The following is a 26,807-nucleotide window of genomic DNA, read 5'->3' as shown; positions in this document are numbered from 1 at the left end:
AGTGATCCTCACCCTGAATAAACAGTGACTCTGTACAGTTACACAGTGAGTGATCCTCACCCTGAATAAACAGTGACTCTGCACAGTTACACAGTGAGTGATCCTCACCCTGAATAAACAGTGACTCTGTACAGTTACACAGTGAGTGATCCTCACCCTGAATAAACAGTGACTCTGTACAGTTACACAGTGAGTGATCCTTACCCTGAATAAACAGTGACTCTGTACAGTTACACAGTGAGTGACCCTCACCCTGAATAAACAGTGACTCGGTACAGTTACACAGTGAGTGATCCTCACCCTGAATAAACAGTGACTCTGCACAGTTACACAGTGAGTGATCCTTACCCTGAATAAACAGTGACTCTGTACAGTTACACAGTGAGTGACCCTCACCCTGAATAAACAGTGACTCTGTGCAGATACACAGTGAGTGATCCTCACCCTGAATAAACACTGACTCTGTACAGTTACACAGTGAGTGATCCTTACCCTGAATAAACAGTGACTCTGTACAGTTACACAGTGAGTGATCCTTACCCTGAATAAACAGTGACTCTGTACAGTTACACAGTGAGTGATCCTTACCCTGAATAAACAGTGACTCTGTACAGTTACACAGTGAGTGATCCTCACCCTGAATAAACAGTGACTCTGTACAGTTACACAGTGAGTGATCCTCACCCTGAATAAACAGTGACTCTGTACAGTTACACAGTGAGTGATCCTCACCCTGAATAAACAGTGACTCGGTACAGTTACACAGTGAGTGATCCTCACCCTGAATAAACAGTGACTCTGTACAGTTACACAGTGAGTGACCCTCACCCTGAATAAACAGTGACTCGGTACAGTTACACAGTGAGTGATCCTCACCCTGAATAAACAGTGACTCTGTACAGTTACACAGTGAGTGACCCTCACCCTGAATAAACAGTGACTCTGTACAGTTACACAGTGACTGACCCTTACCCTGCTGAATAAACAGTGACTCTGTACAGTTACACAGTGAGTGATCCTCACCCTGAATAAACAGTGATCTGTACAGTTACACAGTGAGTGATCCTCACCCTGAATAAACAGTGATCTGTACAGTTACACAGTGAGTGATCCTTACCCTGAATAAACAGTGTCTCTGTACAGTTACACAGTGAGTGATCCTTATCCTGAATAAACAGTGTCTCTGTACAGTTACACAGTGAGTGATCCTTACCCTGCTGAATAAACAGTGACTCTGTACAGTTACACAGTGAGTGATCCTTACCCTGAATAAACAGTGACTCTGTACAGTTACACTGTGAGTGATCCTCACCCTGAATAAACAGTGACTCTGTACAGTTACACAGTGAGTGATCCTCACCCTGAATAAACAGTGTCTCTGTACAGTTACAGTGAGTGATCCTCACCCTGAATAAACAGTGACTCTGTACAGTTACACAGTGAGTGACCCTCACCCTGAATAAACAGTGACTCTGTACAGTTACACAGCGAGTGACCCTCACCCTGAATAAACAGTGACTCTGTACAGGTACACAGCGAGTGACCCTCACCCTGAATAAACAGTGACTCTGTACAGTTACACAGTGAGTGACCCTCACCCTGCTGAATACACAGTGACTCTGTACAGTTACACAGTGAGTGACCATTACCCTGCTGAATAAACAGTGACTCTGCACAGTTACACAGTGAGTGATCCTTACCCTGAATAAACAGTGACTCTGTACAGTTACACAGTGAGTGATCCTTACCCTGAATAAACAGTGACTCTGCACAGTTACACAGTGAGTGATCCTTACCCTGAATAAACAGTGACTCTGTACAGTTACACAGTGAGTGACCCACACCCTGAATAAACAGTGACTCTGTACAGTTACACAGTGAGTGATCCTTACCCTGCTGAATAAACAGTGACTCTGTACAGTTACACAGTGAGTGATCCTTACCCTGCTGAATAAACAGTGACTCTGTACAGTTACACAGTGAGTGATCCTTACCCTGAATAAACAGTGACTCTGTACAGTTACACTGTGAGTGATCCTCACCCTGCTGAATACACAGTGACTCTGTACAGTTACACAGTGAGTGACCATTACCCTGCTGAATAAACAGTGACTCTGCACAGTTACACAGTGAGTGATCCTTACCCTGAATAAACAGTGACTCTGTACAGTTACACAGTGAGTGATCCTTACCCTGAATAAACAGTGACTCTGCACAGTTACACAGTGAGTGATCCTTACCTTGAATAAACAGTGACTCTGTACAGTTACACAGTGAGTGATCCTTACCCTGAATAAACAGTGTCTCTGTACAGTTACTCAGTGAGTGACCATTACCCTGCTGAATAAGCAGTGACTCTGCACAGTTACACAGTGAGTGATCCTTACCCTGAATAAACAGTGACTCTGTACAGTTACACAGTGAGTGATCCTTACCCTGAATAAACAGTGACTCTGTACAGTTACACAGTGAGTGATCCTTACCCTGAATAAACAGTGACTCTGTACAGTTACACAGTGAGTGATCCTTACCCTGAATAAACAGTGTCTCTGTACAGTTACACAGTGAGTGATCCTCACCCTGAATAAACAGTGACTCTGTACAGTTACACAGTGAGTGATCCTTACCCTGAATAAACAGTGACTCTGTACAGTTACACAGTGAGTGATCCTTACCCTGAATAAACAGTGACTCTGTACAGTTACACAGTGAGTGATCCTTACCCTGAATAAACAGTGACTCTGTACAGTTACACAGTGTGTGATCCTTACCCTGAATAAACAGTGTCTCTGTACAGTTACTCAGTGAGTGACCATTACCCTGCTGAATAAGCAGTGACTCTGCACAGTTACACAGTGAGTGATCCTTACCTTGAATAAACAGTGACTCTGTACAGTTACACAGTAAGTGATCTTCACCCTGAATAAACAGTATCTCTGTACAGTTACACAGTGAGTGATCCTCACCCTGAATAAACAGTGTCTCTGTACAGTTACAGTGAGTGATCCTCACCCTGAATAAACAGTGTCTCTGTACAGTTACACAGTAAGTGATATTCACCCTGAATAAACAGTATCTCTGTACAGTTACACAGTGAGTGATCCTCACCCTGAATAAACAGTGTCTCTGTACAGTTACAGTGAGTGATCCTCACCCTGAATAAACAGTGACTCTGTACAGTTACACAGTGAGTGATCCTTACCTTGAATAAACAGTGACTCTGTACAGTTACACAGTAAGTGATCTTCACCCTGAATAAACAGTGTCTCCGTACAGTTACAGTGAGTGATCCTCACCCTGAATAAACAGTGTCTCTGTACAGTTACACAGTGAGTGATCCTTACCCTGAATAAACAGTGTCTCTGTACAGTTACACAGTGAGTGATCCTCACCCTGAATAAACAGTGTCTCCGTACAGTTACAGTGAGTGATCCTCACCCTGAATAAACAGTGTCTCTGTACAGTTACACAGTGAGTGATCCTCACCCTGAATAAACAGTGACTCTGTACAGTTACACAGTGAGTGATCCTCACCCTGAATAAACAGTGACTCTGTACAGTGACACAGTGAGTGATCCTCACTCTGAATAAACAGTGACTCTGTACAGTTACTCAGTGAGTGATCCTCACCCTGAATAAACAGTGACTCTGTACAGTTACACAGTGAGTGATCCTCACCCTGAATAAACAGTGACTCTGCACAGTTACACAGTGAGTGATCCTCACCCTGAATAAACAGTGACTCTGCACAGTTACACAGTGAGTGATCCTCACCCTGAATAAACAGTGACTCTGCACAGTTACACAGTGAGTGATCCTCACCCTGAATAAACAGTGACTCTGTACAGTTACACAGTGAGTGATCCTTACCCTGCTGAATAAACAGTGACTCTGCACAGTTACACAGTGAGTGATCCTCACCCTGAATAAACAGTGACTCTGTACAGTTACACAGTGAGTGATCCTCACCCTGAATAAACAGTGACTCTGTACAGGTACACAGCGAGTGACCCTCACCCTGAATAAACAGTGACTCTGTACAGTTACACAGTGAGTGACCCTCACCCTGAATAAACAGTGACTCTGTACAGTTACACAGTGAGTGACCCTTACCCTGAATAAACAGTGACTCTGCACAGTTACACAGTGAGTGATCCTTACCCTGAATAAACAGTGACTCTGTACAGTTACACAGTGAGTGATCCTCACCCTGAATAAACAGTGACTCTGTACAGTTACACAGTGAGTGATCCTTACCCTGAATAAACAGTGACTCTGCACAGTTACACAGTGAGTGATCCTCACCCTGAATAAACAGTGACTCTGCACAGTTACACAGTGAGTGATCCTCACCCTGAATAAACAGTGACTCTGCACAGTTACACAGTGAGTGATCCTCACCCTGAATAAACAGTGACTCTGTACAGTTACACAGTGAGTGATCCTCACCCTGAATAAACAGTGACTCTGTACAGTTACACAGTGAGTGATCCTCACCCTGAATAAACAGTGACTCTGTACAGTTACTCAGTGAGTGATCCTTATCCTGCTGAATAAACAGTGTCTCTGTACAGTTACACAGTGAGTGATCCTTATCCTGCTGAATAAACAGTGACTCTGTACAGTTACACAGTGAGTGATCCTCACCCTGAATAAACCGTGACTCTGTACAGTTACACAGTGAGTGACCCTTATCCTGCTGAATAAACAGTGACTCTGTACAGTTACACAGTGAGTGATCCTTACCCTGCTGAATAAACAGTGACTCTGTACAGTTACACAGTGAGTGACCCTTATCCTGCTGAATAAACAGTGACTCTGTACAGTTACAGTGAGTGATCCTTACCCTGCTGAATAAACAGTGACTCTGTACAGTTACACAGTGAGTGATCCTTACCCTGAATAAACAGTGTCTCTGTACAGTTACTCAGTGAGTGATCCTTATCCTGCTGAATAAACAGTGACTCTGTACAGTTACTCAGTGAGTGATCCTTATCCTGCTGAATAAACAGTATCTCTGTACAGTTACACAGTGAGTGACCCTTAGCCTGCTGAATAAACAGTGACTCTGTACAGTTACAGTGAGTGATCCTTACCCTGCTGAATAAACAGTGACTCTGTACAGTTACACAGTGAGTGATCCTTACCCTGAATAAACAGTGTCTCTGTACAGTTACACAGTGAGTAATCCTTCCTCTGCTGAATAACAGTGACTCTGTACAGTTACACTGAGTGATCCTTACCCTGCTGAATAAACAGTGACTCTGTACAGTTACACTGAGTGATCCTTACCCTGCTGAATAAACAGTGACTCTGTACAGTTACACAGTGAGTAATCCTTCCTCTGCTGAATAACAGTGACTCTGTACAGTTACACAGTGAGTGACCCTTACCCGGCTGAATAAACAGTGACTCTGCACAGTTTCACAGTGAGTAATCCTTCCTCTGCTGAATAACAGTGACTCTGTACAGTTACACACTGAGTGATCCTTACCCTGCTGAATAAACAGTGTAGCTGTCGTATTTAGGGACGAGTATTTTTATTCTCTCGGCCTATATTCCCTGGAATTTAGCAGGTTAGGGGCTGATTCGATCCCAGTTTTCACGCTATTAAGGGACAGACAGGGTCACTGGAGAGAAACTATTTGCACTGGTTATGGAGTCTCGGACCAGGGAACAGGGTGTAGACCCTGAGATCCAGACGTTTCAGGAGTGAAATTAGGAAGTGAGACATTCAGCACAGAAAGGTTGGGAGACGTTTGGAAATCTCTTCCACAAACAACAATCAATTGTTAATGTTAAATCGCAGATTGATAGATTTGTGTTAACCAATGGTATTGAGGGAGACGGGGCAAAGGCGGGATTATGGAGTGAGGTCACAGGTCAGCCATGATCTCACTGACTGGCGGAACAGGATCGAGGAGGGGCCGAATGGCCTCCTTCTCTTTCTGTGTAACCGGCTCGAGGGGCTGAATGGCCTCCTCCTGGTCCTGTCCTTCCTGACATCACCCCTGAACGGCCTGGCTCGAATGTTAAGGTTCTGCCCCCTTGTTCTGCACCCCTTCCCCACCTGACGAAATAGTTCCTCTGTCGACCCCACTGAATCCTTGAATCATTTTAAACCACCCGATTCGGTCACCCTTTAATCTTCGATACTCGAGGGAGTACAAGCCGAGTGTGAGCAGCGTCACCTCGGAGTTTAACCCTCTCAGTCCCGGGATCACTCTGAGGATTCTGCACTGCACCCCGTCCAAAGCCGGGACATCCTTCCTGAGGAAGGAGTCAAGAACTGAACACAGCTGCTGCAGATGGAGTCGAACCAGAGCTCTCATCATACAATCCATGGAGGAGGCTGTTCGGCCCATTGCCCCTATGCCATCTCTGTCGGCATTCTGAACATCCCAATTAAAATCTCCTCTTAACCTTCTCTGCTCGAAAGAGAACAATCCCAGCTTTATTACCTGACGAACATGCGGACCGGGTAGATGCCGAGGGGGAGTCGCATGTCCTGTGGGAGGATGCAGGAGATTCTCCCACTGCTGCTGGTGGTCTCTGACCCACACTGAATCCATTTCCCTGCTGGAGGCTGCGTCATAATGTAGATATCGACCTGTGGGAGTGAGGGCAAGAGAACAGCCTGAGAGAGAAGCACAGGGTCACACAGAGCACGCGGGGAGAGCGAGAGAAACACGGGAGGTGGGGGGGAGGGGCAGGAGCAGAGAGGCAGCTGGGAGAATGTGGAACAGCAGGGGAGAGCAAGGAACGGAGTGGGACTGCTGCAGCGAGGAAGGGAAGGGAGTCACCCACAAGAGGGAGGGAGGGAAAAATGTGGACGGCAGTTTTAGCGGGGGCTGTGGGATGAGGCCCCATGACACGGCCTGTGTAATGAGTGTGAGATCTGGGGGCATTGCTCCTTCTAGACGTGACGTCTGGGAAATGCAAAGCCCTTGCAATCAACTGCCAGCGGTGTCCTAGGAGGAATGTCAGTGCGAGGGAGTGACCTACCTTCTCACCAGTCAGCGTGACAACATCCAGGGGTCCATAGGCAAATCGGCCGTTCAGTATCTGCGGAGCACCCACAGTAACAACCACATCACTGGCTCGGTGATTGGCTGCAACATTCTGGTGGTTGGAAAGACAAGAATGAAACACAATTCATCCACCGTACAGAATCCCAATGGATCAAACCCTTTCCCGTTCACTCCCACTCTACACAATCCCAATGGATCAAACCCCTTCCCGTTCACTCCCACAATCCCAACAGATCAAACTCCTTCCCGTTCACTCCCCCAATCCCAACGGCTCAAACCCCTTCCCGTTCACACCCACTGTACACAATCCCAATGGATCAAACTCCTTCCGTTCACTCCCACTGTACACAATCCCAATGGATCACACCCACTCCCACAATCCCAACGGATCAAACCCCTTCCCGTTCACTCCCACTGTACAAAGTCCCAATGGATCAAACTCCTCCCCGTTCACTCCCACAATCCCAACGGATCAAACCCCTTCCCGTTCACTCCCACTGTACACAATCCCAATGGATCACACCCACTCCCACAATCCCAACGGATCAAACCCCTTCCCGTTCACTCCCACTGTACAAAGTCCCAATGGATCAAACTCCTCCCCGTTCACTCCCACAATCCCAATTGATCAAACCCCTTCCCGTTCACTCCCACAATCCCAACGGATCTAACCCCTTTCCGTTCACTCTCACCAAACACAATCCCAATCGATCAAACCCCTTCCCGTTCACTCTCACCGAACACAATCCCAATGGATCAAACCCCTTCCCGTTCACTCTCACCGAACACAATCCCAATCGATCAAACCCCTTCCCGTTCACTCTCACCGAACACAATCCCAATGGATCAAACCCCTTCCCGTTCACTCTCACTGAACACAATCCCAATGGATCATACCCCTTCCCGTTCACTCCCACTGGACACAATCCCAATGGATCAAACCCCTTCCCGTTCACTCCCACCGTACACAATCCCAAGGGATCAAACTCTTTCCCGTTCACTCCCACTGTACACAATCCCAACGGATCAAACCCCATCACGTTCACTCCCACCGTACACAATCCCAAGGGATCAAACTCTTTCCCGTTCACTCCCACTGTACACAATCCCAACGGATCAAACCCCTTCCCGTTCACTCCCACAATCCCAATGGATCAAACCCCATCACGTTCACTCCCACCGTACACAATCCCAAGGGATCAAACTCTTTCCCGTTCACTCCCACTGTACACAATCCCAACGGATCAAACCCCTTCCCGTTCACTCCCACAATCCCAATGGATCAAACCCCATCACGTTCACTCCCACCGTACACAATCCCAAGGGATCAAACTCTTTCTCATTCACTCCCACTGTACACAATCCCAACGGATCAAACCCCTTCCCGTTCACTCCCACAATCCCAAGGGATCAAACTCTTTCTCGTTCACTCCCACTGTACACAATCCCAACGGATCAAACTCTTTCCCGTTCACTCCCACTGTACACAATCGTGATGGATCAAACCCCTTCCCGTTCACTCCCAACAATAACATCTTGCATTTATGTAGCTGCTTTAACATTGTAAAATTCGCAGCTTTCATCAAACAAAATCTGAACCGAGCCACATAACTGGACCAGCCATATCAATATAAATATAAATATAAATACTGTGGCCACAACAGCAGGTCAGAGGCTAGGAATCCTGCGGTGAGTAACTCACCTCCTGACTCCCCAAAGCCTGTCCACCATCGACAAGGCACAAGTCAGGAGTGTGATGGAATACTCTCCACTTGCCTGGATGAGTGCAGCTCCAACAACACTCAAGAAGCTCGACACCATCCAGGACAAAGCAGCCCGCTTGATTGGCACCCCATCTACAAACATTCACTCCCTCCACCACCGACGCACAGTGGCAGCAGTGTGTACCATCTACAAGATGCACTGCAGCAATGCACCAAGGCTCCTTCGACAGCACCTTCCAAACCTGTGACCTGTACCAACTAGAAGGACAAGGGCAGCAAATGCATGGGAACACCACCACCTGCAAGTTCCCCTCCAAGTCACACACCATCCTGACTTGGAACTATATTGCCGTTCCTTCACTGTCGTTGGGTCAAAATCCTGGAACTCCCTTCCTAACAGCACTGTGGGTGTACCTACCCCACATGGACTGCAGCGGTTCAAGAAGGCAGCTCACCACCACCTTCTCAAGGGCAATTAGGGATGGCCAATAAATGCAGGCCTGGCCGGTGATGCCCACATCCCATAAATGAATAAAAAAGAGATATTAGGACAGATGCAAAAATGCACAGTGAAAGAGGGAGGTTTTAAAGAGAATCTTAAAGGAGGAGAGAGAGAGACGGAGAGGTTTAGGGAGGGAATTCCAGAGCTTAGGGCCCAGGCAGCTGAAGGCACGGCCGCCAATGGTGGAGCGATGGGAATCGGGGGATGGGCAAGAGGTCGGAATTGGAGGAGCACAGAGATCTCGGAGGGGTGTAGGGACTGGAGGAGGATTTAGAGATAGTGAGGGTTGTTGGATTAGAAGGAGGCTACGGAGATAGGGAGGGGTGTAGGTGCTGGAGGAGGTCGCAGAGATAGGGAGGGGTGTAGGGGCTGGAGGAGGTTACAGAGATAGGGAGGGGTGTAAGGGCTGGAGGAGGTTACAGTGATAGGGATGAGTGTAAGGGCTGGAGGAGGTTACAGAGATAGGGAGGAGTGTAAGGGCTGGAGGAGGTTACAGAGATAGGGATGAGTGTAAGGGCTGGAGGAGGTTACAGAGATAGGGAGGAGTGTAAGGGCTGGAGGAGGTTACAGAGATAGGGATGTGTGTAAGGGCTGGAGGAGGTTACAGAGATAGGGATGAGTGTAAGGGCTGGAGGAGGTTACAGAGGTAGGGAGGAGTGTAAGGGCTGGAGGAGGTTACAGAGATAGGGATGAGTGTAAGGGCTGGAGGAGGTTACAGAGATAGGGATGAGTGTAAGGGCTGGAGGAGGTTACAGAGATAGGGAGGAGTGTAAGGGCTGGAGGAGGTTACAGAGATAGGGATGAGCGTAAGGGCTGGAGGAGGTTACAGAGATAGGGAGGAGTGTAAGGGCTGGTGGAGGTTACAGAGATAGTGAGGGGTGTAGGGGCTGGAGGAGGTTACAGAGATAGTGAGGGGTGTAGAGGCTGGAGGAGGTTACAGAGATAGGGAGGGCTGTAGGGGCTGGAGGAGGTTACAGAGATAGGGAGGGGTGTCGGGGCTGGAGGAGGTTACAGAGATAGTGAGGGGTGTAGAGGCTGGAGGAGGTTACAGAGATAGTGAGGGGTGTAGAGGCTGGAGGAGGTTACAGAGATAGGGAGGGGTGTAGCGGCTGGTGGAGGTTACAGAGATAGTGAGGGGTGTAGGGGCTGGAGGAGGTTACAGAGATAGTGAGGGGTGTAGAGGCTGGAGGAGGTTACAGTGATAGGGAGGGCTGTAGGGGCTGGAGGAGGTTACAGAGATAGTGAGGGGTGTCGGGGCTGGAGGAGGTTACAGTGATAGGGAGGGGTGAAGGGGCTGGAGGAGGTTACAGAGATAGGGAGGGGTGTAGGTGCTGGAGGAGGTTACAGAGATAGGGAGGGGTGAAGGGGCTGGAGGAGGTTACAGAGATAGGGAGGGGTGTAGGTGCTGGAGGAGGTTACAGAGATAGGGAGGGGTGTAGGGGCTGGAGGAGGTTACAGAGATAGGGAGGGGTGTAGGGTCTGGAGGAGGTTACAGAGATAGGGAGGGGTGTAGGGGCTGGAGGAGGTTACAGAGATAGGGAGGGGTGTAGGGGCTGGGGGCAGTTACAGAGATAGGGAGGGGTGTAGGGGCTGGAGGAGGTTACAGAGATAGGGAGGGGTGTAGGGGCTGGAGGAGGTTACAGAGATAGGGAGGGGTGCAGGGTCTGGAGGTGGTTACAGAGATAGGGAGGGGTGTAGGGTCTGGAGGAGGTTACAGAGATAGGGAGGGGTGTAGGGTCTGGAGGAGGTTACAGAGATAGGGAGGGGTGTAGGGGCTGGAGGAGGTTACAGAGATAGGGAGGTGTGTAGGGGCTGGAGGAGGTTACAGAGATAGGGAGGTGTGTAGGGGCTGGAGGAGGTTACAGAGATCAGGAGGGGTGTAGGGGCTGGAGGAGGTTACAGAGATAGGGAGGTGTGTAGGGGCTGGAGGAGGTTACAGAGATAGGGAGGGGTGTAGGGTCTGGAGGAGGTTACAGAGATAGGGAGAGGTGTAGGGGCTGGAGGAGGTTACAGAGATAGGGAGATGTGTAGGGGCTGGAGGAGGTTACAGAGATAGGGAGGTGTGTAGGGTCTGGAGGAGGTTACAGAGATAGGGAGGGGTGTAGGGGCTGGAGGAGGTTACAGAGATAGGGAGGTGTGTAGGGGCTGGAGGAGGTTACAGAGATAGGGAGGTGTGTAGGGGCTGGAGGAGGTTACAGAGATCAGGAGGGGTGTAGGGGCTGGAGGAGGTTACAGAGATAGGGAGGTGTGTAGGGGCTGGAGGAGGTTACAGAGATAGGGAGGGGTGTAGGGTCTGGAGGAGGTTACAGAGATAGGGAGAGGTGTAGGGGCTGGAGGAGGTTACAGAGATAGGGAGATGTGTAGGGGCTGGAGGAGGTTACAGAGATAGGGAGGGGTGTAGGGTCTGGAGGAGGTTACAGAGATAGGGAGGTGTGTAGGGGCTGGAGGAGGTGACAGAGATAGGGAGGGGTGTAGGGGCTGGAGGAGGTTACAGAGATAGGGAGGGGTGTAGGGGCTGGAGGAGGTGACAGAGATAGGAAGGGGTGTAGGGGCTGGAGGAGGTTACAGAGATAGGGAGGGGTGTAGGGTCTGGAGGAGGTTACAGAGATAGGGAGGTGTGTAGGGGCTGGAGGAGGTTACAGAGATAGGGAGGGGTGTAGGAGCTGGAGGAGGTTACAGAGATAGGGAGGGGTGTAGGAGCTGGAGGAGGTTACAGAGATAGGGAGGGGTGTAGGGGCTGGAGGAGGTTACAGAGATAGGGAGGGTTGTAGGAGCTGGAGGAGGTTACAGAGATAGGGAGGGGTGAAGCGGCTGGAGGAGATTACAGAGATCGGGAGGGGTGCAGGGACTGGAGGAGGTTACAGAGATAGGGAGGGGTGTAGGGGCTGGAGGAGGTTACAGAGATAGGGAGGGGTGTAGGGGCTGGAGGAGGTTACAGTGATAGGGAGGGGTGTAGGGTCTGGAGGAGGTTACAGTGATAGGGAGGGGTGTCGGGTCTGGAGGAGGTTACAGTGATAGGGAGGGTGTAGGGTCTGGAGGAGGTTACAGAGATAGGGAGGGGTGTAGGGGCTGGAGGAGGTTACAGTGATAGGGAGGGGTGTAGGGTCTGGAGGAGGTTACAGAGATAGGGAGGGGTGTCGGGTCTGGAGGAGGTTACAGAGATAGGGAGAGGTGTAGGGTCTGGAGGAGGTTACAGAGATAGGGAGGGGTGTAGGGACTGGAGGAGGTTACAGTGATAGGGAGGGGTGTAGGGGCTGGAGGAGGTTACAGAGATAGGGAGAGGTGTAGGGTCTGGAGGAGGTTACAGAGATAGGGAGGGGTGTAGGGTCTGGAGGAGGTTACAGAGCTAGGGAGGGGTGTAGGGACTGGAGGAGGTTACAGTGATAGGGAGGGGTGTAGGGGCTGGAGGAGGTTACAGAGATAGGGAGAGGTGTAGGGTCTGGAGGAGGTTACAGAGATAGGGAGGGGTGTAGGGACTGGAGGAGGTTACAGTGATAGGGAGGGGTGTAGGGGCTGGAGGAGGTTACAGAGATAGGGAGGGGTGTAGGGTCTGGAGGAGGTTACAGTGCTAGGGAGGGGTGTAGGGTCTGGAGGAGGTTACAGAGATAGGGAGGGGTGTAGGGTCTGGAGGAGGTTACAGAGATAGGGAGAGGTGTAGGGTCTGGAGGAGGTTACAGAGATAGGGAGGGGTGTAGGGACTGGAGGAGGTTTGAGTGATAGGGAGGGGTGTAGGGGCTGGAGGAGGTTACAGAGATAGGGAGGGGTGTAGGGTCTGGAGGAGGTTACAGTGATAGGGAGGGGTGTAGGGTCTGGAGGAGGTTACAGAGATAGGGAGGGGTGTAGGGTCTGGAGTAGGTTACAGAGATAGGGAGGGGTGTAGGGGCTGGAGGAGGTTACAGAGATAGGGAGGTGTGTAGGGGCTGGAGGAGGTTACAGAGATAGGGAGGTGTGTAGGGGCTGGAGGAGGTTACAGAGATCAGGAGGGGTGTAGGGGCTGGAGGAGGTTACAGAGATAGGGAGGTGTGTAGGGGCTGGAGGAGGTTACAGAGATAGGGAGGGGTGTAGGGGCTGGAGGAGGTTACAGAGATCGGGAGGGGTGTAGGGGCTGGAGGAGGTTACAGAGATAGGGAGAGGTGTAGGGGCTGGAGGAGGTTACAGAGATAGGGAGATGTGTAGGGGCTGGAGGAGGTTACAGAGACAGGGAGGGGTGTAGGGTCTGGAGGAGGTTACAGAGATAGGGAGGGGTGTAGGGGCTGGAGGAGGTTACAGAGATAGGGAGGGGTGTAGGGGCTGGAGGAGGTGACAGAGATAGGGAGGGGTGTAGGGGCTGGAGGAGGTTACAGAGATAGGGTGGGGTGTAGGGTCTGGAGGAGGTTACAGAGATAGGGAGGTGTGTAGGGGCTGGAGGAGGTTACAGAGATAGGGAGGGGTGTAGGAGCTGGAGGAGGTTACAGAGATAGGGAGGGGTGTAGGGGCTGGAGGAGGTTACAGAGATAGGGAGGGGTGTAGGGGCTGGAGGAGGTTACAGAGATAGGGAGGGTTGTAGGAGCTGGAGGAGGTTACAGAGATAGGGAGGGGTGAAGCGGCTGGAGGAGATTACAGAGATCGGGAGGGGTGTAGGGACTGGAGGAGGTTACAGAGATAGGGAGGGGTGTAGGGGCTGGAGGAGGTTACAGAGATAGGGAGGGGTGTAGGGGCTGGAGGAGGTTACAGTGATAGGGAGGGGTGTAGGGTCTGGAGGAGGTTACAGTGATAGGGAGGGGTGTCGGGTCTGGAGGAGGTTACAGTGATAGGGAGGGTGTAGGGTCTGGAGGAGGTTACAGAGATAGGGAGGGGTGTAGGGGCTGGAGGAGGTTACAGTGATAGGGAGGGGTGTAGGGTCTGGAGGAGGTTACAGAGATAGGGAGGGGTGTCGGGTCTGGAGGAGGTTACAGAGATAGGGAGAGGTGTAGGGTCTGGAGGAGGTTACAGAGATAGGGAGGGGTGTAGGGACTGGAGGAGGTTACAGTGATAGGGAGGGGTGTAGGGGCTGGAGGAGGTTACAGAGATAGGGAGAGGTGTAGGGTCTGGAGGAGGTTACAGAGATAGGGAGGGGTGTAGGGTCTGGAGGAGGTTACAGAGCTAGGGAGGGGTGTAGGGACTGGAGGAGGTTACAGTGATAGGGAGGGGTGTAGGGGCTGGAGGAGGTTACAGAGATAGGGAGAGGTGTAGGGTCCGGAGGAGGTTACAGAGATAGGGAGGGGTGTAGGGACTGGAGGAGGTTACAGTGATAGGGAGGGGTGTAGGGGCTTGAGGAGGTTACAGAGATAGGGAGGGGTGTAGGGTCTGGAGGAGGTTACAGTGCTTGGGAGGGGTGTAGGGTCTGGAGGAGGTTACAGAGATAGGGAGGGGTGTAGGGACTGGAGGAGGTTTGAGTGATAGGGAGGGGTGTAGGGGCTGGAGGAGGTTACAGAGATAGGGAGGGGTGTAGGGTCTGGAGGAGGTTACAGTGATAGGGAGGGGTGTAGGGTCTGGAGGAGGTTACAGAGATAGGGAGAGGTGTAGGGGCTGGAGGAGGTTACAGTGATAGGGAGGGGTGTAGGGGCTGGAGGAGGTTACAGTGATAGGGAGGGGTGTAGGGGCTGGAGGAGGTTTGAGTGATAGGGAGGGGTGTAGGGGCTGGAGGAGGGTACAGAGATAGGGAGGGGTGTAGGGTCTGGAGGAGGTTACAGTGATAGGGAGGGGTGTAGGGGCTGGAGGAGGTTACAGTGATAGGGAGGGGTGTAGGGTCTGGAGGAGGTTACAGAGATAGGGAGGGGTGTAGGGTCTGGAGTAGGTTACAGAGATAGGGAGGGGTGTAGGGTCTGGAGGAGGTTACAGAGATAGGGAGGGGTGTAGGGACTGGAGGAGGTTTGAGTGATAGGGAGGGGTGTAGGGGCTGGAGGAGGTTACAGAGATAGGGAGGGGTGTAGGGTCTGGAGGAGGTTACAGAGATAGGGAGGGGTGTAGGGTCTGGAGGAGGTTACAGAGATAGGGAGGGGTGTACGGTCTGGAGGAGGTTACAGAGATAGGGAGGGGTGTAGGGGCTGGAGGAGGTTACAGAGATAGGGAGGGGTGTAGGGTCTGGAGGAGGTTACAGAGATAGGGAGGGGTGTAGGGGCTGGAGGTGGTTACAGAGATAGGGAGGGGTGTAGGGTCTGGAGGAGGTTAGAGAGATAGGGAGGGGTGTAGGGGCTGGAGGAGGTTACAGAGATAGGGAGGGGTGTAGGGTCTGGAGGAGGTTACAGTGATAGGGAGGGGTGTAGGGGCTGGAGGAGGTTACAGAGATAGGGAGGGGTGTAGGGTCTGGAGGAGGTTACAGAGATAGGGAGGGGTGTAGGGGCTGGAGGTGGTTACAGAGATAGGGAGGGGTGTAGGGTCTGGAGGAGGTTAGAGAGATAGGGAGGGGTGTAGGGGCTGGAGGTGGTTACAGAGATAGGGAGGGGTGTAGGGGCTGGAGGTGGTTACAGAGATAGGGAGGGGTGTAGGGTCTGGAGGAGGTTACAGTGATAGGGAGGGGTGTAGGGGCTGGAGGAGGTTACAGAGATAGGGAGGGGTGAAGGGGCTGGAGGAGGTTACAGAGATAGGGAGGGGTGTAGGGTCTGGAGGAGGTTACAGAGATAGGGAGGGGTGTAGGGTCTGGAGGAGGTTACAGTGATAGGGAGGGGTGTAGGGTCTGGAGGAGGTTACAGAGATAGGGAGGGGTGTAGGGTCTGGAGGAGGTTACAGAGATAGGGAGGGGTGTAGGGGCTGGAGGTGGTTAGAGAGATAGGGAGGGGTGTAGGGTCTGGAGGAGGTTAGAGAGATAGGGAGGGGTGTAGGGTCTGGAGGAGGTTAGAGAGATAGGGAGGGGTGTAGGGTCTGGAGGAGGTTACAGAGATAGGGAGGGGTGTAGGGGCTGGAGGAGGTTTGAGTGATAGGGAGGGGTGTAGGGGCTGGAGGAGGTTACAGAGATAGGGAGGGGTGTAGGGTCTGGAGGAGGTTACAGAGATAGGGAGGGGTGTAGGGTCTGGAGGAGGTTACAGAGATAGGGAGGGGTGTAGGGTCTGGAGGAGGTTACAGAGATAGGGAGGGGTGTAGGGTCTGGAGGAGGTTACAGAAATAGGGAGGGGTGTAGGGTCTGGAGGAGGTTAGAGAGATAGGGAGGGGTGTAGGGTCTGGAGGAGGTTACAGAGATAGGGAGGGGTGTAGGGTCTGGAGGAGGTTACAGAGATAGGGAGGGGGAATAGAGACCATGGAGGATTTGGAATAGGAGGATGAGAATTTAAAATTGAGGTGTTGCTGGATTGGGGATTGTAGAGGAACGGGACTTGGTGCATGTTTGGACACGGAGTCAGCAGTGTTTCTGATGAGGTGGAAGTACACGGTGGGGTGCAATGTGGGGGGACCCTCATTGAGGTCAATGGCCCACCAGCGGGAGTTACTCAGTTCAGCAACCGTCAGGTGGGCCTCCCCCAATTTCTGGCCACATGATCCCACTTGGCCCATCCTGTACCCTCTGTGATCAAGACACAGGACCTCCCGCTCACATTTCACATCCAGTGCGTCAGAGTCAGACGGACCTACCCGTATCTTGACCTGGGTCCGCCTACGCAGCCATTTCTCATGAGGCAGTGGAGGGGAATAGTCTGAGTTCTCGAGTCCTGCTTCCTCCAGCTCCACAGTCTGCTGCCTCATAACCTGACCAGCAAAGAAACTGAAATTATTGGAGTTTGTAACGAAGGCAATATGTCTCACTGAGACATATAAGATTCTGAAGGGACTGGATAGGGTAGACACTGAGAGATTGTTTCCACTGGTCGGGGAATCTAAAACACGGGGGAACAGTCTCAGGATAAGGGACCGATCATTCAGGACTGAGATGAGGAGAAATTAATTCACTCAGAGAGTTGTGAATCTTTGGAATTCTCTACTCCAGAGGGTTGTGGATGCTCCGACACTGAATACATGTAAGGCTGGGATAGAGAGATTTTCAGTCCCTCAGGGAATCCGAGGATACAGAAGTCGGCAGGAAAGTGGAGTTGAAGCCCAAGGTCAGCCCTGATGGTATTGAATGGCAGAGCAGGCTTGATGGGCCGAATGGTCTTGTCTTCTTGTGTTCAATCAAATGGACTAGAGTACAAGGGGACATGGCCATCAGGAATAGGAGCAGGAATAGGCCATTCAGCCCCTCGAGCCTGCTCCGTCGTTCAATCAGATCACGACTGACCTTTATCTCAACTCCACCGTCCCACACTATCCCCATATCACTCAATCCCTCAGTGTCCAATAATCTCCCTCCCCTCAGTCTGAATCTACTCAACGACTGAACATCCCCAGCTCTCTCCAGGGATAGAGAATTCCAAAGATTCACAACCCTCGGAGTGAAGACATTTCTCCTCATCTCAGTGTGAAATGTCCGAGCCCATATCCTGAGACTGTGTCCCTGTGTTCCAGACTCTCCAGTCCGGGGGGTGTTGGGGATGGGGGGAAAACAGTCTCTCAGTATCTACCCTGTCAAACCCCTTCAGAATTTTACACATTTCAATGTGATCACCTCCCATTCGTCTAAACTCCAGGGAATATCGGCCCAGTCTCCTCAACCTCTCCTCATCGGACACTCCCCTCATCCCGGGAGCAGGAGTCAGGCTTCAGCTGTACAAAGCCCTGCTTAGATCACGTCTGGAGAGACTGTGAACAGTCCTGCGTCCCCGCACCCTAGGAAGGAGATACTGACCCTGGAGAGAGCGCAGTGTAAATTTACCAGAATGAGACTCGGACACAGAGTGTTAAATTACGAGGAGAGATTGCACAAACTAGGGTTTTATTCCCTGGAATTTAGCAGGTTAGGGGCTGATTTGATCACAGTTTTCATGATATTGAGGGGGACAGAGGGGGTCAGGATTCCGGGATATGGGGCAAAGGCGGGAATATGGAGTGAGGTCACAGATCAGCCATGATCTCATTGAATGGCGGAACAGGCTCGAGGGGCTGAATGGACTCCTCCTGTCCCTGTGTAACTGTCTTGAGGAGGTTGAACGGGCTCCGCCTGTTGCTGTTTTCTCAAACTTGGGGACACACTGTGAAGATTATGTAGAGGGAGCTTTACTCTGTATCGAACCCCGTACTGTACCTGTCCTGGGAGTGTTTGATGGGGACAGTATAGAGGGAGCTTTACTCTGTATCTAACCCCCGTACTGTACCTGTCCTGGGAGTGTTTGATGGGGACAGTATAGAGGGAGCTTTACTCTGTATATAACCCCCGTACTGTACCTGTCCTGGGAGTGTTTGATGGGGACAGTGTAGAGGGAGCTTTACTCTGTATCTAATCCCCGTACTGTACCTGTCCTGGGAGTGTTTGATGGGGACAGTGTAGAGGGAGCTTTACTCTGTATCTAACCCCCCGAGCTGTACCTGTCCTGGGAGTGTTTGATGGGGACAGTGTAGAGGGAGCTTTACTCTGTATCTAACCCCCCGAGCTGTACCTGTCCTGGGAGTGCTGGTGCTAACACTGGGATGGATCTGGATCTTACCTGTCGCAGTATAAATGCCACAACATCAGTCGATTCCCAGTAACTGGCGTGGAAGAGATGGGGAAGAGTGACTGTGGGGAACACAGTGAGAGCGTCTGGACAGTACAGAGCGTAATCAATCCGTTTACTGCCCCACCATTTATCAATCACTGCAGAAAAGAATTAACAATCATTATCATTGATCAGTCACCAGGAACATTCCCGTCTGCAGCACGTCCCTGAAATCCCTTCATCACACCCAGCCTCCACCTCCATCCCCGGAAAATTCTCACCGCTCAGTCACGACGTTGAGGGTTCAAACCCCACTCCATAGACCTGAGCCCCATAATCCAGACCAACAATCACCCGAGCCAGTACCGCACTGTCAGAGGGTCAGTACTGTGGGAGGGCTGCACTGTCGGAGGGTCAGTACTGTGGGAGGGCTGCACTGTCAGAGGGTCAGTACTGTGGGAGGGCTGCACTGTCGGTGGGTCAGTAATGAGGGAGTGCTGCACTGTCGGTGGGTCAGTACTGAGGGAGTGCTGCACTGTCGGAGGGTCAGTACTGAGGGAGGGCTGCACTGTCGGTGGGTCAGTACTGAGGGAGTGATGCACTGTCGGAGGGTCAGTACTGAGCGAGTGCTGCAATGTCGGGTCAGGACTGAGCGAGTGCTGCACTGTCGGAGGGTCAGTACTGAGGGAGTGCTGCACTGTTGGAGGGTCAGTACTGAGGGAGTGCTGCACTGTCAGAGGGTCAGTACTGTGGGAGTGCTGCACTGTTGGAGGGTCAGTACTGAGCGAGTGCTGCACTGTCGGAGGGTCAGTACTGAGGGAGTGCTGCAATGTCGGGTCAGTACTGAGGGAGTGCTGCACTGTCGGAGGGTCAGTACTGAGGGAGTGCTGCAATGTCGGGTCAGTACTGAGCGAGTGCTGCACTGTCGGAGGGTCAGTACTGAGGGAGTGCTGCACTGTCGGAGGGTCAGTACTGAGGGAGTGCTGCAATGTCGGGTCAGTACTGAGCGAGTGCTGCACTGTCGGAGGGTCAGTACTGAGGGAGTGCTGCACTGTCGGAGGGTCAGTACTGAGGCAGTGCTGCACTGTCGGAGGGTCAGTACTGAACGAGTGCTGCACTGTCGGGTCAGTACTGAGGGAGTGCCGCACTGTCGGAGGGTCAGTACTGAGGGAGTGCTGCACTGTCGGAGGATCAGTACAAAGGGAGTGCTGAAAGTCGGAGGGTCAGTACTGAGGGAGTGCCGCACTGTCAGAGGGTCAGGACTGAGGGAGTGCTGCATTGTCGGAGGGTCAGTACTGAGGGAGTGCTGCACTGTCGGAGGGTCACTACTGAGGGAGTGCTGCACTGTCGGAGGGACAGTACTGAGGGAGTGCTGCACTGTCGGAGGGTCAGTACTGAGGAAGTGCTGCACTGTCGGGTCAGTACTGAGGGAGTGCCGCACTGTCGGTGGGTCAGTACCGAGGGAGTGCTGTACTGTCGGAGGGTCAGTACTGAGGGAGTGCTGTACTGTCGGAGGGTCAGTACCGAGGGAGTGCCGCACTGTCGGAGGGTCAGTACTGTGGGAGTGCCGCACTGTCGGAGGGTCAGTACTGTGGGAGTGCTGCACTGTTGGAGGGTCAGTACTGAGGAAGTGCTGTACTGTCGGAGGGTCAGTACTGAGGGAGTGCCGCACTGTCGGAGGTTCAGTACCGAGGGAGTGCCGCACTGTTGGAGGGTCAGTACTGAGAGAGTGCCGCACTGTTGGAGGGTCATTCCTGAGGGAGTGCATACTGTCGGAGGTTCAGTACTGTGGGAGTGCATACTGTCGGAGGTTCAGTACTGTGGGAGGGCTGCACTGTCGGGTCAGTACTGAGGGAGTGCTGCACTGTCGGAGGGTCAGTACTGTGGGCGGGCTGCACTGTCGGAGGGTCAGTACTGAGGGAGTGCTGCACTGTCGGAGGGTCAGTACTGTGGGCGGGCTGCACTGTCGGAGGGTCAGTACTGTGGGCGGGCTGCACTGTCGGAGGGTCAGTACTGTGGGAGTGCTACACTGTCGGTGTATAGAGGACAAAAGCAAGGCAGTAATGGTGAAACTTCATTTTCACACTGGTTGGCCCAGCTGTAGACTGGCCACTGTAGTTTAGATAAGATGGTCACAGACTTGAAGAGGGTGTGGAGCAGATTGACCAGAATGTGTGAGGGATGAAGGATTTCAGTTAATGTGGAGAGACTGAGGAAGCTGGGATTGTTCTCCTTAGAGCAGAGAAGGTTAAGAGGTGATTTAATCGGGACGTTCAGAATGATGAGGGGGTTTCGATGGAGTAAATCAGGAGAAACTGTTTCCAGTGACAGGAGGGTCGGTAACCAGAGGGACACAGATTTAAGATAATGGGTAAAAGAAGCAGAGGGGGGAGATGAGGGGAAATGTTTTTTCACACAGTGAGTTGTTGTGATCTGGAACGCGCTGCCTGAAAGGGCGGTGGAAGCAGATTCAATAGGAATTTCAAAAGGAGAATGGGAGAAATACTCGAAGGGGAAAAATTTACCGGGATACGCGGGGGGGAAAGAGCAGAGTGGGGAGTGTGGGACTAACTGTATAACTCTTTCACAGATCCAGCAGGGGGATGATGGGCAGAATGGCCTCCTCCCTGTGCTGTATGAGTCCATGCGGCAGAAAGGTGAGCAGTCACCCTGGAGTTGGGGCATTCCCTGAGTTAGAAGGTGCGTTAAGGGCGTGGAAAGGGCCTTACCCTTGGCGACGTCGTAAGGCACTGGGCTTGCTGGCGGAGGTGCGGACCCCTCGGTGGATACGCTCGGCTCACTGCTCCTCCAGATGTCTCCGTGTGCTGGGGTCAGGGTAGTGGTTGACGTGGGCTCCGGCACTCCACTGAAGATGGAGGGGAAGGACTGAAGGGTGTCCACTGCAGGCAGAAATAGATGGTCAGCTGGGGTATCAGAGCGAGGGGGCGGTGGGGAGGGATCTCCTCCACCCCTCCCCCCCCCCCCCATTAACAGCGGCACATGATCAGGAGCTGGTACCCAGGTCAGCGACTGAATCCCAGCACAGTTCCAATTAATGAACAGTCAATCCCAGCAGAGCCCCCATTAATGTGCAGTCAATCCCGGCACAGTCCCCCATTAATAAACAGTCAATCCCAGCACAGTCCCCATTAATAAACAGTCAATCCCAGCAGAGCCGTCATTTATAAACAGTCAATCCCAGCAGAGCCCCCATTAATGTGCAGTCAATCCCGGCACAGACCCCATTAATAAACAGTCAATCCCAGCACAGTCCCCATTAATAAACAGTCAATCCCAGCAGAGCCGTCATTTATAAACAGTCAATCCCAGCAGAGCCACCATTAGTAAACAGACAATCCCAGCACATCCCCCCATCAATGAAGTCAATCGCAGCAAATCCCCAATAAACTATCAATCCCAACACAATCCCCATTAATAAACAGTTAATCCCAGCAGAGCCCCACGAATTAATAGTCAATCCCAGCACAGTCTCCATTAATAAACAGTCGATCCCAGCACAGTCCCCAATATTAAACAGTAAATCCCAGCACAGTCCTCATGCACGGATTAGAAATCCCAGCACACAGCTTACCCAGGAGCGAGGAGTTCCCGTCTCCCAGCGGAAACTTCTGGTAACGCGGGATGATGAAGGGTGGGATTAGGTGAAAGTCCATGGCGAGCAGGGGCTCCAGGCGGATGGCGGAGGGATCAGCAGGGTGGAAAAGGTTGTAGATCTGTTGGCAGGCTGGCCGCAACCGCGATACTACAAGGAGACGAGAGAAACAGTTAACCTCATTGCTATGGGTCTGGAGTCACATGTCGGCCAGGCCCAGTCAGGACGGCAGATTTCCTTCCCCTGAAGGACATGCGTGAACCAGAATGGTTTTTACAGCCATCCAGCACTTTCACGATCACCGTTACCGAGATTAATGTTCTATGCCAGATTTATTAATGAACTGAGTTTAAATTTCTGTAGTTGGGGCAGTGGGGTTTGAACTCACGTCTCCCCAGCATTCGCCAGGGCCTGTGGATTACGAGCCCAATCACATTACCGCCATCAAACACACCATGAACAGCAAGGGAGGGGAAAGGCGACAGGCCAGGTTGAGAAAGTGATTATTAAGGCATATGGGTTTTATAAGCAGAGGCAAAAGCAAGGAATTGAGGGTGAACAGAAAGGGCCATTTTGCCCATTGTGGCCCTACTGGCTGGCTGGACTTGCAACTCAACTAGTCCCACTCCCCAATCTATCCACGTAACTGAAGTCCCTCATCCCTGGAACCATTATCGTGAATCTTTTCCGCACCCTCTCTAACGCCTTCACATCCTTCCTAAAGAACTGGACACAATACTCCAGTTGAGGCCCAACTAGTGTGTTCCAGATCACAACAACTCACTGTGTTAAAAAACATTTCCCCTCATCTCCCCCCTCTGCTTCTTTTACCCATTATCTTAAATCTGTGTCCCTCGGGTTACCGACCCTCCTGTCACTGGAAACAGTTTCTCCTGATTTACTCCATCGAAACCCCCTCGTCATTCTGAACATCCCGATTAAATCACCTCTTAACCTTCTCTGCTCTAAGGAGAACAATCCCAGCTTCCTCAGTCTCTCCACATTAATGTGCAGGAAAGCGGGTAGGAGAAACACAAAGCTCCTTACAGTCCAGCCCAGGGCTGATGGTCTTGCGCAGAGCCAGGATTAATCCCAAAGGACAGCCGAACAGGAATAGATCCGAAACTTCAAAGTCCAGCCTCTCAGAACCTTCAAAGTTAATCATCGAGGAGCTGCTGGTCCTACGAAGGTCACAGTCTCCTTTCAGGACATTGGCGTGTAATCTGATTGGAGACAGACCATAATATTAGAAAAATGTACACTCTAGGTGGGGTCATCATGCTCAGACCCTCTGGGAACCCAGGGGTCACTGGATCAGGAGTGATCAGGAGCAGGAACCCTGGCTGATTTCCCCTCTCTCTCTAACCCAGGGGTCACTGGACAGTGATCAGGAGCAGGAACCCTGGTTGAGTTCCCCCTCTCTCTCTAACCCAGGGTCACTGAACAGTGATCAGGAGCAGGAACCCTGGGTGATTTCCCCTCTCTCTCTAACCCAGGGGTCACTGGACAGTGATCAGGAGCAGGAACCCTGACTGATTTCCCCCCTCTCTCTAAACCAGGGGTCACTGGACAGTGATCAGGAGCAGGAACCCTGGTTGAGTTCCCCCTCTCTCTCTAACCCAGGGTCACTGAACAGTGATCAGGAGCAGGAACCCTGGGTGATTTCCCCTCTCTCTCTAACCCAGGAGTCACTAGACGGAGATCAGGAGCAGGAACCCTGGCTGATTTCCCCTCTCTCTCTAACCCAGGGGTCACTAGACGGTGATCAGGAGCAGGAACCCTGGGTGATTTCCCCCCTCTCTCTAAACCAGGGGTCACTGAACAGTGATCAGGAGCAGGAACCCTGGGTGATTTCCCCTCTCTCTCTAACCCCGGGGTCACTGGACAGTGATCAGGAGCAGGAACCCTGGCTGATTTCCCCTCTCTCTCTAACCCAGGGGTCACTAGACGGTGATCAGGAGCAGGAACCCTGGCTGATTTCCCCTCTCTCTTTAACCCAGGGGTCACTGGACAGTGATCAGGAGCAGGAACCCTGGCTGATTTCCCCACTCTCTCTAAACCAGGGTTCACTGGACAGTGATCAGGAGCAGGAACCCTGGCTGATTTCCCCCCTCTCACTAAACCAGGGGTCACTGGACAGTGATCAGGAGCAGGAACCCTGGCTGATTTCCCCCCTCTCACTAAACCAGGAGTCACTGGACAGTGATCAGGAGAAGGAACCCTGGCTGATTTCCCTCTCCCTCTCTCGAACCCAGGGTCACTGGACAGTGATCAGGAGCAGGAACCCTGGCTGATTTCCCACTCTCTCTAACCCAGGGATCACTGGACAGTGATCAGGAGCAGGAACCCTGGCTGATTTCCCCCTCTCTCTCTAACCCAGGGATCACTGGACAGTGATCAGGAGCAGGAACCCTGGCTGATTTCCCTCTCTCTCTAACCCAGGGGTCACTGGACAGTGATCAGGAGCAGGAATCCTGGCTGATTTCCCTCTCTCTCTAACCCAGGGGTCACTGGACACTGATCAGGAGCAGGAACCCTGGCTGATTTCCCTCTCTCTCTAACCCAGGGATCACTGGACAGTGATCAGGAGCAGGAATCCTGGCTGATTTTCCACTCTCTCTCTCTAACCCAGGGGTCACTGGACAGTGATCAGGAGCAGGAACCCTGGCTGATTTCCCCCCTCTCTCTAAACCAGGGGTCACTGGACAGTGATCAGGAGCAGGAACCCTGGCTGACTTCCCCTCTCTCTCTCTAACCCAGGGGTCACTGGACAGTGATCAGGAGCAGGAACCCTGGCTGATTTCCCTCATTCTCTCTAACCCAGGGGTCACTGGACAGTGATCAGGAGCAGGAACCCTGGCTGATTTCCCTCTCTCTCTAACCCAGGGGTCACTGGACAGTGATCAGGAGCAGGAACCCTGGCTGATTTCCCCCCTCTCTCTAACCCAGGGGTCACTGGACAGTGATCAGGAGCAGGAACCCTGGCTGATTTCCCCCCTCTCTCTAACCCAGGGGTCACTGGACAGTGATCAGGAGCAGGAACCCTGGCTGATTTCCCCCTCTCTCTCTAACCCAGTGGTCACTGGACAGTGATCAGGAGCAGGAAACCTGGCTGATTTCCCCCCTCTCTCTCTCTAACCCAGGGGTCACTGGACAGTGATCAGGAACAGGAACCCTGGCTGATTTCCCCTCTCTCTCTCTAACCCAGGGGTCACTGGACAGTGATCAGGAGCAGGAGCCCTGGCTGATTTCCCCCCTCTCTCTAACCCAGGGGTCACTGGACAGTGATCAGGAGCAGGAACCCTGGCTGATTTCCCCCCTCTCTCTAACCCAGGGGTCACTGGACAGTGATCAGGAGCAGGAACCCTGGCTGATTTCCCCCTCTCTCTCTAACCCAGGGGTCACTGGACAGTGATCAGGAGCAGGAACCCTGGCTGATTTCCCCCCTCTCTCTCTCTAACCCAGGGGTCACTGGACAGTGATCAGGAACAGGAACCCTGGCTGATTTCCCCTCTCTCTCTCTAACCCAGGGGTCACTGGACAGTGATCAAGAGCAGGAGCCCGGGCTGATTTCCCCTCTCTCTCTAACCCAGGGGTCACTGGACAGTGATCAGGAGAAGGAACCCTGGCTGATTTCCCCCCTCTCTCTAACCCAGGGGTCACTGGACAGTGATCAGGAGCAGGAACCCTGGCTGATTTCCCTCTCTCTCTCTCTAACCCAGGGGTCACTGGACAGTGATCAGGAGAAGGAACCCTGGCTGATTTCCCTCTCTCTCTCTCTAACCCAGGGGTCACTGGACAGTGATCAGGAACAGGAACCCGGGCTGATTTCCCCTCTCCCTCTAACCCAGGGGTCACTGGACAGTGATCAGAAGGAACCCTGGCTGATTTCCCTCTCTCTCTCTCTAACCCAGGGGTCACTGGACAGTGATCAGGAGCAGGAACCCTGGCTGATTTGAAGTTCATACTTACGTGGACAGGAATGTTTGCTGCCTGACAGTGTCAATGTCTGACGCTGAGGAATTGCTGTGTTTTCTGGGACCTCTCCTCTCACTCTCGGCTGATGCCGCCATTGACAGCTCATTGTGACTCTTGCTCAGCTGACGGGTCCCCTCCAGGTTTGACGTGTTCAGTTGGTCTGTGTCTATCAGGATTTCTGGAGAGAGTCTCTCAGTGCTCTGACAGCGGAGAGAGACAGAGATAGAGCGATAGAGAGAGTGGGAGAGAGACAGAGAGAGAAGGGGGGGGGGGGCAGTGAGACAGAGAGAGAGAGAGAGCGAGAGGGGAGAGAGACACAGAGAGAGAGAGGGGGAGAGAGACAGAGAGAGACACAGACACAGAGATAGAAGGGAGGGGGAGTGAGACAGAGAGAGAGACAGAGATAGAGAGGGGGGAGTGAGACAGAGAGAGACACAG

The 26,807-nt window shown here is 52.3% G+C and overlaps 1 protein-coding gene across 1 annotated transcript in view; it reads right to left on the bottom strand.

Annotated features, from left to right (window-relative positions):
• The window catches only part of LOC137361514 (membrane-associated phosphatidylinositol transfer protein 2-like), an 82,439-nt gene that overhangs the window by 45,953 nt on the left and 9,679 nt on the right, over nt 1–26,807 (bottom strand). Inside the window, exons 2-9 of the mRNA XM_068026341.1 lie at nt 26,364–26,569; nt 23,439–23,614; nt 22,371–22,541; nt 21,508–21,678; nt 18,788–18,936; nt 16,842–16,955; nt 7,006–7,122; nt 6,462–6,610 (exon numbers count right to left, since the gene is read on the bottom strand). Of these exons, the coding sequence (XP_067882442.1) occupies nt 6,462–6,610; nt 7,006–7,122; nt 16,842–16,955; nt 18,788–18,936; nt 21,508–21,678; nt 22,371–22,541; nt 23,439–23,614; nt 26,364–26,569 (1,253 nt within the window). The remainder of the gene's footprint in view (nt 1–6,461; nt 6,611–7,005; nt 7,123–16,841; nt 16,956–18,787; nt 18,937–21,507; nt 21,679–22,370; nt 22,542–23,438; nt 23,615–26,363; nt 26,570–26,807) is intronic.

The sequence above is a fragment of the Heterodontus francisci genome, unplaced genomic scaffold, assembly GCF_036365525.1.
Source record: "Heterodontus francisci isolate sHetFra1 unplaced genomic scaffold, sHetFra1.hap1 HAP1_SCAFFOLD_1214, whole genome shotgun sequence".
Classification (NCBI taxonomy): domain Eukaryota; kingdom Metazoa; phylum Chordata; class Chondrichthyes; order Heterodontiformes; family Heterodontidae; genus Heterodontus; species Heterodontus francisci.
This window is presented reverse-complemented; position numbering and strand designations above follow the sequence as displayed.